Genomic DNA, 12,419 nt, shown 5'->3' with positions numbered 1-12,419 from the left:
CCTTGGCTGGCTGTAGCATCTTACAAAGCTCATGTTGTGTCTGTACCCCCTGAGCCGGGTCCCCTGCCAGAAAGTGACTTGGAAAGTGAGGGGGAAGGGCCGTCAGGACTTACCTCGGGAGCACCGGCTTCCCTGGCTCAGCTCCAGGAGTCAGAGGCAGGCCAGGTGGAGGAGAAAATGAGACCTCCGTCCCTTGATTCTTCCCCCCTCAGGCCACACCTCCAGACCCAGCTGATGGCAATCAGGCCTGGCTGGACCCTAGGTTTCGTAGGCAGGAGAGGCGGGAATAACAGAAGCAGGCCTAGGAAGTGCTGAGTCATGGAGCCACACCCCACAGGATATAAAAGCAGCAAGGGCTGCTATACCCCTTCGTGGCAAGCAAATCAACTGCTTAACTAGAGCTGAAGTACTGTTTGTTGACTCATCGGCATCAAGGGAGATAACAGAGACACTTGGCAGACGCTTGCTAGTTTGCTGCCAGAGCTGATAGTGCCAGAACAGCTCAGCTGGGCTTCCATCCTCCTCTTATTCCTTTTATTCCAATCTTTCCCTTTCCCCGCCCCCCACAAAACCTGATCATGAAGCTTGGATAGGTGAGATGCAGCCATGACACCAAGTGTTAGAAATTCTGTGTATAGCCCTACAGAACAAACAGTGCACAGACCACATGTGCTTTTATGTTTAACTGTGACAAGGAAGCAGGAAACTTTTTATTCAAAGAAAAGCCATGGAGTTGTTGTGGCCCACCGGCGGCCAGCAGAGCTGGCAGCAGAGTCAGACAGTGAGGAGGTTGGGGAGGAACTTGGGCCAGTCCTGGGGGCTAGGGAAAGCTCGGACGAGGGCTCTGCATTGCAGGCAGAGAGGGAGATAGACAGCAGCAAGGCAGAGGAAGAGCAGGAGCCCATTCCCAATGTGCACATGCGCAGAGCTGCCAGAAGACAAGAACAATTAAGAGAGCAGGGTTGACTCGGGAGTAAGGCCACACCTTGGAGATAATTGGTCCCTCCCCTCGGAAATAAAAGAGGAGCAAACAGGGAGTTGGCTTTTGCAGGAAACAATTCGTTAATTCCGTGACTCTGAGAAACTCTGTACCAAGTTTTGCCTTGTACTACGGTTGGAAACAATTTACGTGGTAACTTGCCAAACGAGATAAGGTGTCTTGAGAAATATTCCTTTGAAAAACTGTTTGGACAAACCTTGCTGACTGTGAATGAATGTAATTCACAGTCGTGTAAATAAAAAAGGTTTTGCCAGTAATTCCTGCTTCCTGCTTGTTAAGGGGGCCTAGGTCAGAACAAGAGCAGGTCTGTCAAACTGGCGGCCCATGGAGGCCACGCCCACCCTGGCTCTGCAAAGGCAAAAAACATCACGATCCGGCTTGTAACATGATCGAGTTTGAAACCCCTGGCAGAGTATACCATAGATGCAACTACAAACTTATAACACTGGCATCTACTGGGTGAAGAATATATATCTCTACTAAATACTGCTGTAGTTGTACAAAGTACACGAACAGTGTATTTCAACACTCCCACTCAACAAATACTCCTGATGTACCTTCTATGAGGTAGCGCTGAAAATGTCCATGTCTGCAGTTCATTAAGACATGCCATCTCTTCATTTGCAGCTCCAATCCACTTTTGTTTCTCGTGGGTTGGAAGTCTTTGCATCTCATCCCATGTATCTGGCTCTGGTTTTAATGATTTGCGTAGGTGATTTCCTGATGGAAGCCTCTTGTGGCATGTTTTCTTCTTCTGCAGTATTTGGATAGCCTGCGTTAATTTCTATATTTATGCCACTTTGTTGCCTATCTTCATGTGACGCTGATGTGAAATTTCCCTCACTTTGAAGTATTTGTGTTAGTTCACGAAATTTTGAAGTTTCATCAACAATTACGCCTCTCCTGATGGTTACCTTGTCTTGGTGTAGAATTCTGTATCCCACAAGCACACCGTCCTTTGTGCAAGTATCCCATTTTGTATGTTTTTCTTTTGGGATGGGCACATAGTCTTTGCTTCCAAAAATGTTTAGACGGCTCAAATTTGGGGCCTTTCCATTCACACAGTTCATATAGAGCAGTGGTAGTCAACCTGGTCCCTACCGCCCACTAGTGGGTGTTCCAGCTTTCATGGTGGGCAGTAGGGGCTTTGTCCGATATTGAAGCACTTTCCTTTTTTTTAATTTAATTGACTTTTAAAAAAAAAATTCATAGCATTATTTAAAAACATTTTCATTTGGTTTTCATAAAATTCCTCGTGACAATTTAAATTTTTGAAAATATTCTATTTGTATCACCCGCGCATAAGTTTAGTTCACGTTACGTAAGTGAAACTAAATGGCGCTATAGCGCGACCACAAACAAAAGAGCCTCGTCCCAGAATAGCTCGCGCATCTCCTCCCACACCACCCAGCTGTAACAGACAAGCAGAGCTGGTAGCCGGCACCCCCCCCCAACCCAATCCACGATGCGCGAGAGGCATGTGCAGATGACGATACAGGGCGCATTACTGTGGAACTGGTGGGCGGTTAGAAAATTTTACTACTAACAGATACAAAAGTGGGCAGTAGGTATAAAAAGGTTGACTACCCCTGATATAGAGTTTTCACAGTTGATTTTCACAGTAGTTAGTTTTGGTGATAGCATGTGGTCATAACTTTGTGATCTTTCTCTATCCACTCACCTGAAGGGTGTCCTGGCCTAACTGCATTCATACATTTCTGCGATCATGCTCTTCTTAGCATCCCAAAGGTGCTTTTTCAAGAGGCAACTGGAGGTCCCGGTTTTTCTTTGAAGACATTTCTTTGAATCCTCCCTCATCTAAGAAAATAAAAATATAGGAAGCTACACATATATTTAATATGTATGTTCGCAAAGTCAACTAAGTACATGTGTGGTCATTTTTTCCAGATGTAGAAATGCTTCAGTCAGATGCTAATAATCCTCTTTCACGGACAACCAAGGACTACATGATGCGCAGATTCTTAGAAGGTGAGCAACTTTAACCAAAAGGCAAGGTTACAATTAGAAACAATTGGTTTGCATGTTATTCTTCGGCAAGGATCTATCCGCACCCTCACAATCTAAATATGATTGCGGCATTATCTTGTTACACTGCAATCTCAAGATGCCGATGCCGATGCCGATGCCGGCCTCAGTGAAATGTTCTCTTGTAATTTTGATGTTTTCTATTATTTTCTGTGACTGAAAATTTCATACTCAAAAGATGAAATTTTGAATACCAGACAGTGCACTTTAAATAACAAGCTGCTTTCTGGGACTAGTCCTCCCTTCTTTTCAAACGCGGAGGAAATTCTGACCGAGAGAACAGCAGTTATCTCTTTCGGCCCAGCAGAAACAAAGAAGAGAAACAAAAGGAGAAGGAGGGGCAAGAGAGGAGGCATATTACAAAGACTCAGGAAGCATGGGGTAAGGAAATCTCTCCTCCCCTCTCTGCATTTAACTAATCTTCACTCACTTATAAATAAGATAGATGAACTGCTACTTTTAAAGAGGAACAACTCAGACTTTTCTAACTTGTCAGCCCTCTGCTTCATTGAAACATGGCTGAACAATTTGATTAATGATAGCTGCTTGCAAATAGCAATAGCAATAGCACTTAGACTTATATACCACTTTACAGTGCTTTACAGCCTTCTCTAAGCAGTTTACAGAGTCAGCACATTACCCCCAACAGTTTAGGTCCTCACTTTACCGACCTCGGAAGGATGGAAGGCTGAGTTAACCTGAGATTTGAACTGCCAAATTGCAGTCAGCTAGCAGTCAGCAGAAGTAGCCTGCAGTACTGCACTCTAACCACTGCGCCACTGTGGCTCCCAGGATTTTTTTTAATTTGCATTCATATCCCGCCCTTCTCCAAAGACTCAGGGCGGCTTACACTATGTCAAGCAATAGTCTTCATCCATTTGTATATTATATATAAAGTCAACTTTTATTGCCCCCAACAATCTGGGTCCTCATTTTACCTACCTTATAAAGGATGGAAGGCTGAGTCAACCTTGGGCCTGGTGGGACTTGAACTTGCAGTAATTGCAAGCAGCTGTGTTAATAACACACAGACTTAGTCTGCTGAGCCACCAGAGGCCTATTTGATTTCAGATTCAAATAGCAGATAAGAATTTCAGAAACATCCAGTAAAAAGAAAGGAGGCAGTACCTGCTTTAATATTAACAACTACAGTAAAGAAATTTTGTGATGTGGACTTAGAGACACTATTTGTCAGCTTGTCTCCGATCAATACCCAAGAAAGGAAACCCCCAACTCCATATGGTAATAGAGATAAGTACTTTTACTGGATACGTCTGATTACAGCTAAGGAAAGCAAGATCTGAGAGTAAGTGTGAGTTACCGATGCATATCCCCTCATTCATCCCTCCTCCCTCCAAAGGTCAAACAGATCTAGTCCAATGTCTTTGCCCTCATGGGCCACGTGGTGTTCTTCTTCCAATGTTATTCTTCCGCTGGTATGCAAAGATCGTTGATGCCAGCGCGGGCCTCTGACTGTTTGAATTCCTTCTCACGCCTCCTTTCAATGGCAGCCGAAGCTTAAAGAGCCACAACCCCCATTAATCTAGCATGACAACAAACTAGCAATAAAACACTTAACAAAGTAATAAAACAGCTAAACATCCTACTACGTAACTTAACACTTAAAGTGATAAGCAGAGGGTGACACTATTCATTAACTACATACCCTGTTATGCCCCCCTCTTCATTCAATATGTTGTTTTACTATATGTTTTAATATATATTGTCTATATGTTGTCACATATAGACAACAACTAAGTCTCCTATACTTGCCTCCATCCCTCTGAGCCCCCACCTCCAGTAATCATGGAAAAAGATGTGCAAGATCTGTTTTATAGACAAAACCCTGGAAAAGCACCAGACCCAGACAGGGTAACTCCTTCCTGCTTGAAAGTCTGTGCTGATCAACTGGCTCCTATCTTCACCTACATTTTTAATAAGTCACAGGATATATAACATAACATAATAACAGAGTTGGAAGGAACCTTGGAGGTCTTCTAGTCCAACCCTCTGCCCAGGCAGGAAACGCTACACCATTTCAGACAAATGGTTATCCAACATTTTCTTTAAAATTTCCAGTGTTGGAGCATCCACAACTTCTGGAGGCAAGTTGTTTCACTTATTGATTGTTCTAACTGTCAGGAAATTTCTCCTTAGGTCTAAGTTGCTTCTCTCCTTGATTAGTTTCCACCCGTTGCTTCCTGTTCTACCCTCAGGTGCTTTGGAGAATAGCTTGACCCATTCTTCTTTGTGGCAACCCCTGAGATATTGGAACACTGCTATCCTGTCTCCCCTAGTCCTTCTTTTCATTAAACTAGACATACCCAGTTCCTGCAACCATTCTTCATATGTTTTAGCCTCCAGTCCCCTAATCATCTTTTTTTAAAAAATTTGCATTTATATCCCGCCCTTCTCCGAAGACTCAGGACAGCTTACACTATGTCAAGCAATAGTCTTCATCCATTTGTATATTATATATATTTGTTGCTCTTCTCTGCACTCTTTCTAGAGTCTCAACATCTTTTTTACATTGTGGTGACCAAAACTGAACACAATATTCCAAGTGTGGCATTATAAAGTGGTATTAACACTTCACGTGATCTTGATTCTATCCCTCTGTTTATGCAGCCCAGAACTGTGTTGGCTTTTTTGGCGGCTGCTGCACACTGCTGGCTCATATCTAAATGGTTGTCCACTAGGACTCCGAGATCCCTCTCACAGTTACTACTATTGAGCAAGGTACCACATATATGGTACCTGTGCATTTAGGGTTTTTTTTTGCCTAAATGTAGAACCTTACTTTTTTCATTGTTGAATTTCATTTTATGTTATGTCCCTTCTTGTTTCAAACGGTCTACTATCATCCCAGTGGCCAAGAAACCCTTTATCAAGGAGCTGAATGACTACTGACCGGTTGCTTTGATATCTGTAGTTATGAAAACTTTCGAAAGGTTAATGCTGGCCCACCTGAAAGCCATAACAGATCTGTTGCTAGACCCCTTGCAGTTTGCCTACCATGCAAACAGATCAGCAGATGATGCTATCAGTATGGCACTGCACTATTTCTTATAACGTCTCGAATCCCAAAAGACCTATGCAAGGGTCCTTTTTGTAGACTTCAGTTTGGCATTCAACGCCATCATTACAGAAATCTTTCCCTCTAAACCAGGGGTCTCCAAAGCTGGCTGAGGAACTCTGGGAGTTGAAGTCCACAAGTCTGAAAGTTGCCAAGGTTGGAGACCCCTGCTCTAAACTGACTCAGCTAGCTGTGCATGACCACACATGCAGATGGATTATAAACTTTCTAACGGATAGGAAGCAGCAGGTGAAGCTAGGTAAAATCACATTGAATACTTGTTCGATTAGTACAGGAGCTGCCCAGGGCTGTGTGCTCTCTCCATCACTCTTTTCTCTATATACCAATGACTACATCTCAGCATTAACAACTTCTTTATTAGTTTATCGAAGTATAAGATGCAAAGAAAAGAAAACATTGAAAAGTAAGAAGGGAAAGTAAGAAGGAAGGAAAAAAAAGGGGGGGTATAGTGTAATGCGAGGAAAAAAGAAAAAGGCATCAATTTCCGACTCTCTTTGGCACAGTCAAAAGTAATTTTTTACTTCCCATGCCATCACTTTGTTGTATTGATCATCAATTGTGTTGTAAATGTTGTACCTTGATGAACGTATCTTTTCTTTTATGCACACTGAGAGCATATGCACCAAGACAAATTCCTTGTGTGTCCAATCACACTTGGCCAATAAATTCTATTCTATTCTATTCTAATTTCCACAGCACTCTTAGGCCTAAATATGTTTACCCATGTAACAGGCCGTGTTGACACTATCCTTCTCATCTTCCCTAATATATTCTCCTATTGGTACCTATGATTTATCCCTTGTTGTTATATATTATTAATCATTGTAATTATGATCTATGATCTATCACTTTATTGTTTGTAACTACACTGAGAGTGTATGCATTGGACACAAATTTCTTGTGTGTCAAATCACACTTGGCCAGTTAATCTAATCTAATCCTATTGTATTCTACTCTACTCTATATTTTACCTTTTAAGTGTTTTTATAGTATCAATTAATCAATTTTATTTAGTCATTGATCAGCAAATCTTTTACTGTATGAAAAGGCAAACATGATAATTTATATAGTGAAACTACTACTAAGATAGATATTGTTAATCAATGTAGAATATCCAATCTAAATGGAATCCTATACCTCTCTGTTTTTCATTTTCCAGCTTTTGTATCTTACTAATTTTATGTATTGCTTCTTCAATAATTCTCACATTCCCTTATTAGTGCATCTCTATAAATAGAACATAGATCAGTATTTATATAACTGTATTTATAGGAAAGTAAGAAGTGGGGTTGAGAAGTGGGGTTGAGAAGTGGACGTTGAACTTGTCGATCGAAAGGTCGGCAGTTCGGCGGTTCGAATCCCTGGTGCTGCCGTGTAACAGGGTGAGCTCCCGTTACTTGTCCCAGCTTCTGCCAACCTAGCAGTTTCGAAAGCACATAAAAATGCAAGTAGAAAAAACAGGGACCACCTTTGGTGGGAAGGTAACAGCGTTCCGTGCGCCTTTGGCGTTGAGTCATGCCGACCACATGACCACGGAGACGTCTTCGGACAGCGCTGGCTCTTTGGCTTGAAACGGAGATGAGCACCGCCCCCTAGAGTCGGGAACGACTAGCACGTATGTGCGAGGGGAACCTTTACCTTTACTAATCTAATCCTATCCTATCCTATCCTATCCTATCCTATCCTATCCTATCCTACTCTACTCTACTCTACTCTACTCTATATTTTACCTTTTAAGTGCTTTTATAGTATCAATTAATCAATTTTATTTAGTCATTGATCAGCAAATCTTTTACTGTATGAAAAAGGCAAACATGATAATTTATATAGTGAAACTACTACTAAGATAGATATTGTTAATCAATGTAGAATATCCAATCTAAATGGAATCCTATACCGCTCTGTTTTTCAGTTTCCAGCTTTTGTATCTTACTAATTTTATGTATTGCTTCTTCAGTAATTCTCACATTCCCTTATTAGTGCATCTCCATAAATAGAACACGGATCAGTATTTATATAACTGTATTTATAGGAAAGTAAGAATTGGGGTTAGCATGATGAAAAATAGGCCTAGCCGATATTAGTTATAGAAACATACATCTCGGACTTTGCTTAAGAGTATGACCATGTTCTTAACTGAATTTCCAGTTATTTCTAGCATATATGTAGGGGTCACTTTGGAAATTGCAGAAGACTTTAGTGAACTACAGAATGACCCTAAGCTAGCTCCCTAGAGGAGCAGAAGCCTTGAAACTTTTGTTTATGGAGAAAATTGTAAGAAAATCGTTGTTTATCCATTTTTGTTTGTTTTATTTTTAATATGATTTCCTTTTCTAGGTGTTAATTTGGAGATACCAGAATCTAAAGAAGGTATCTACCATCAAAGTGAAGACAAAGATGTCTATCATACTGTGGAACAAGACAGCTTTCCCCAGGAAATGGTCAACCGGCCACCTGTTCCTGTTCCAAGACCTGATCCCTCCTTCATACAACAAGACAAAGAACCATACATTTATAAAGGTGACTGGCGAACAAAAATCTGATAACTTTTTTTGCTAGACAGTGTAGAGTAGGAGGGGAAAATGTCCATTTTAAAAGAGGTCAAATAATTATTTCATTTCAGAGTTTTTTGCCTCTTCTTTCCAAATTACAAAAATAATAAAGTGAAAAAGTAAATATTAATGGAGCTGTGCGATCTGCCACTCACATGCCTCATGCCGGGCCGCCAAGCTGAAAAGGTTGGGGACCACTGCATTAAATGAAAGTTTTTACTTTCAGGAAATACTCCTACGGTCTAACCTGAATACATTGCCTTGTGATTTCCACCCATTATTTCTGCTTTTGCCTTAAATAATATCGTTTAATTTATACTGTGTTTCCATGAAAATAAGATCTGGTGTTATATTTTGGGGGTTTCAAAATAAGCACTTGGGCTTATTTTTGCGGAAACACAATTTCAGCCTGGGTGAGTGCCCCACCCACCCTGGCACGCACAACAAGGGGCAAGCAGACAACCAGCAGCAGCTGCAGCCCGCTGGCTCCTTGGTTGGTGCACTTTGGGGCTGCACAGCGCAGGGGGTTAGCACACAATCCTGACGTGCTGCACTGTGGAAAAGCCAACAGTCGGTGGGTCAGAGCGGGTGGCTGGCCGCGAGGGGCTTGTCTTTGTATCTCTTGGCTTGCCTGCGGCCTGGTAGTTTAGTAAGGTAGTTTAGAAGTAATTTAGTCAATCCCTTACTCACTGCAGGAGCTGCAAAAACATTTTGGGCAGATGATTTTCCAAATGACCCATCCTATATTTGAAAATGTCTGGGGAAGGGTAACATCACTACATAAATTAACTTATTCTACTGGTTGACAGCTTTTGCCATCATTAGAATCCTCTGATAAATAAACTGAATCTATCTCCCTGCAGCTTGATTTATTTGTTGCGGCAATAGTCTCTAGGCAACCAGCAATGTCTATACTCTCAGTTTTATGACTATCTCTCCTTAGTTACTGTTTCTGAGAACGAAAGTTAAACCAGTTCATTTAACTATCCTTAATATGACTTAGTTTCCAGCTACATCCCTATCTTGGTTGTTCTTCTTTTAACTCAGGGGTCTGCAAACTTGGCTCTTTCAAGACTTGTGGACTTCAACACCCAGAGTTGAAGTTCAACTAGTTCAATGAGGAGTTGAAGTCCACAAGTCTTAAAAGAGCCAGGCTTGCAGACCCCGGAGTTAACTCATTCCAGTTTATACATTTTCAATTGTGGTGACCACAACAATTGAACATAGAATTCCATGATGGGTGATTAAAAGGGGAGGGGGAGGGGGAGCAGAGAGGGAGGTTATTACATGGCATCTGGACTTTATGCATCTGTTAACATATTCTAAAAGAGCATTTGCCTTTTAAGCAGTTGCATCCATTTATACTGCTACCATCTAGCTTGTATCTGACCGTATGATTATGTCAGGTTTCTCAGGTTTTATTTATTTATTTATTTATTTATTTATTTATTTATTTATTTATTTATTTATTTATTTATTTATTTATTTATTTATTTATTTATTTTGTCACAACATCATATAAAAAGATTTTATAGTATATAAACATATATATGAGTAAATATTGGGAGGTATAAGCATCTATATATATATAGGAAGAAGAAAAGAAAAACAATAGGACAGGAACAGTAGGCACGTTTGTGCGCTTATGCACGCCCCTTATGGTCCTCTTAGGAATGGGGTGAGGTCAATAGTGGAAAGTTTTTGGTTAAAGCTTTTAGGATTATGGGAAGAGACCACAGAGCCAGGTAAAGTATTCCAAGCACTGATGATTCTGTTACAGAAGTCATATTTTCTGCAATCTAGATTAAATCTAGATTAATCTAGGTTAAAATGTATTATATCATGGCATTGCCCAAATCTAGTAAGATCTAACTCTGTCAGAAAAAGGGGCAACTTTAGACATGCGACAAACATTTGTGGTATGCCTTTTCTGCCTAAAATTTAGTCTAATGTATATAAAGAAAAAGGGATGCGGTGGCTCAGGGGCTAGGACGATTTGAGCTTGTCAATCGAAAGGCTGGCAGCTCAGCGGTTCGAATCCCTAGTGCTGCCGTGTAACGGGGTGAGCTCCCGTTACTTGTCCCAGCTTCTGCCAACCTAGCAGTTTCGAAAGCATGTAAAAATGCAAGTAGAAAAAATAGGGACCACCTTTGGTGGGAAGGTCACAGCGTTCCGTGCGCCTTTGGCATTGAGTCATGCCGGCCACATGACCACGGAGACGTCTTCGGACAGCGCTGGCTCTTCGGCTTTGAAACGGAGATGAGCACTGCCCCCTAGAGTCAGCAACGACTAGCACGTATGTGCGAGGGGAACCTTTACCTTTACCTTATATAAAGAAAGTCTGTATAGATCCGTGATGGTGAACCTGTGACACGTATGCCACAGGTGGCATGTGGAACCATATCTGGGCAGGCGAGTGTTGCCCTAGCTCAGCTCCAGCATGTATGCGTGTGCTGGCCAGCTGATTTTCGGGCCTTTTGGGCCCACCAGAAGTCGGGAAATGGACTGTTTCTGGCCTCTGGAAGACCTCAAGGGTGTGAGGAAGGCCGTTTTCGCCCTCCCCAGGCTCCAAGAAAGTGTCTGGAGCCTGAGGAGGGTGAAAAACAGGCCTACTGAGCCCATTGGTAACCTTTTTGCCGTCATGTGCCAAAAGCGGGGTGAGCGCGGGAGAGGGGGCATACGTGCATGCGTGGGGGGGGGGGGCGAAAGTGGGGGGCCTTGAATTATGGGTGTGGGCACACACGCGCGTGACCTCCCCCACGCTTTTGGCACAGGACAGCCAAAAGGTTAGCCATCACTGGTATAGATCTTAGAATAAGTAGCTGCTTAAAAATATATATATAAATGCTTATGTCATTTTTAAGTTTTGATAATGTAATGTTTTTACGTCCTGATATTTTTACATGACTAGCATAATGGAATTGAGATCTTAAATCCAATGCTCTATATCAGGGCCGTCAAACTTCCCGCCCACAGTCCGGATACGTCACACGCTGGCCACGTCCTTGCCCAGTTTAACAAAGGGGAAAAAAGTCCCTATACGTCTGCTCTATATCCTTTCCCTTGAAGTTTACAATAATAATTTCATTGTAAAACCCAGGCTGAATCAACAATATACTATCTTATTCCGTAATCTAATAGTTCAGTTTAAAGGGATTTTTAAAAATAAATTTTCTTTGATTCAGAGGGAAGTTTTGCTCTGAAAGATAGTTCTCCCACAGTTTGTATTGTGAAAATGGACCTGAATCAGTTATGTCATCGTGTCTTTAAAAGTTTCTCTTTTGCTGATAAAAATTTCTGTTCTATATCTTTTAAATTTCTATACCTATATCATTTAAAATCTCTTATAGTCTAGAACTCTTCCTTTTAAAATGTGTTTCACTTTTGGGTACTGCTCTGAGTTTTGTGCCTGCTTGTATTTATATTTCTTTCCATATTATGTTTGATAACATGTTTTATATTTCAATACTATTTATAACATTTTAAAATATATACTACTCACACAACTTTATATTATGAACTTTTAAAATGTTTTGAATAAATTGTATGTGTTCAGTGTTTACAGAAAAAGATCAAGAGAAATCTGGGAGTCTTTATGTTTCTACAAAAAATATTGGCAAAGGTGAGTCATGATTACAGAAATTTTGCAGTTTTTTTGACAGGTTACTGTAAGCTTTACTAAGGGTTAATGCTATATTCATCATAGATTAGCATAGCTGAGCCA

At 41.2% G+C, this 12,419-nt stretch overlaps 1 protein-coding gene across 2 annotated transcripts in view; it reads left to right on the top strand.

Annotated features, from left to right (window-relative positions):
- PIK3AP1 (phosphoinositide-3-kinase adaptor protein 1) overlaps positions 1-12,419 on the top strand; it is an 88,767-nt gene that overhangs the window by 43,151 nt on the left and 33,197 nt on the right. For both annotated transcript variants that reach the window (XM_058188850.1, XM_058188849.1), the window contains exons 9-11: positions 2,909-2,989; positions 8,481-8,663; positions 12,252-12,317. In XM_058188850.1, coding sequence (XP_058044833.1) covers positions 2,909-2,989; positions 8,481-8,663; positions 12,252-12,317 — 330 coding nt within the window. The remainder of the gene's footprint in view (positions 1-2,908; positions 2,990-8,480; positions 8,664-12,251; positions 12,318-12,419) is intronic.

The sequence above is a fragment of the Ahaetulla prasina genome, chromosome 6, assembly GCF_028640845.1.
Source record: "Ahaetulla prasina isolate Xishuangbanna chromosome 6, ASM2864084v1, whole genome shotgun sequence".
Taxonomy (NCBI): domain Eukaryota; kingdom Metazoa; phylum Chordata; class Lepidosauria; order Squamata; family Colubridae; genus Ahaetulla; species Ahaetulla prasina.
Note: the sequence above shows the minus strand (reverse complement) of the source record. Positions and strands in the feature narration are given on the sequence as shown.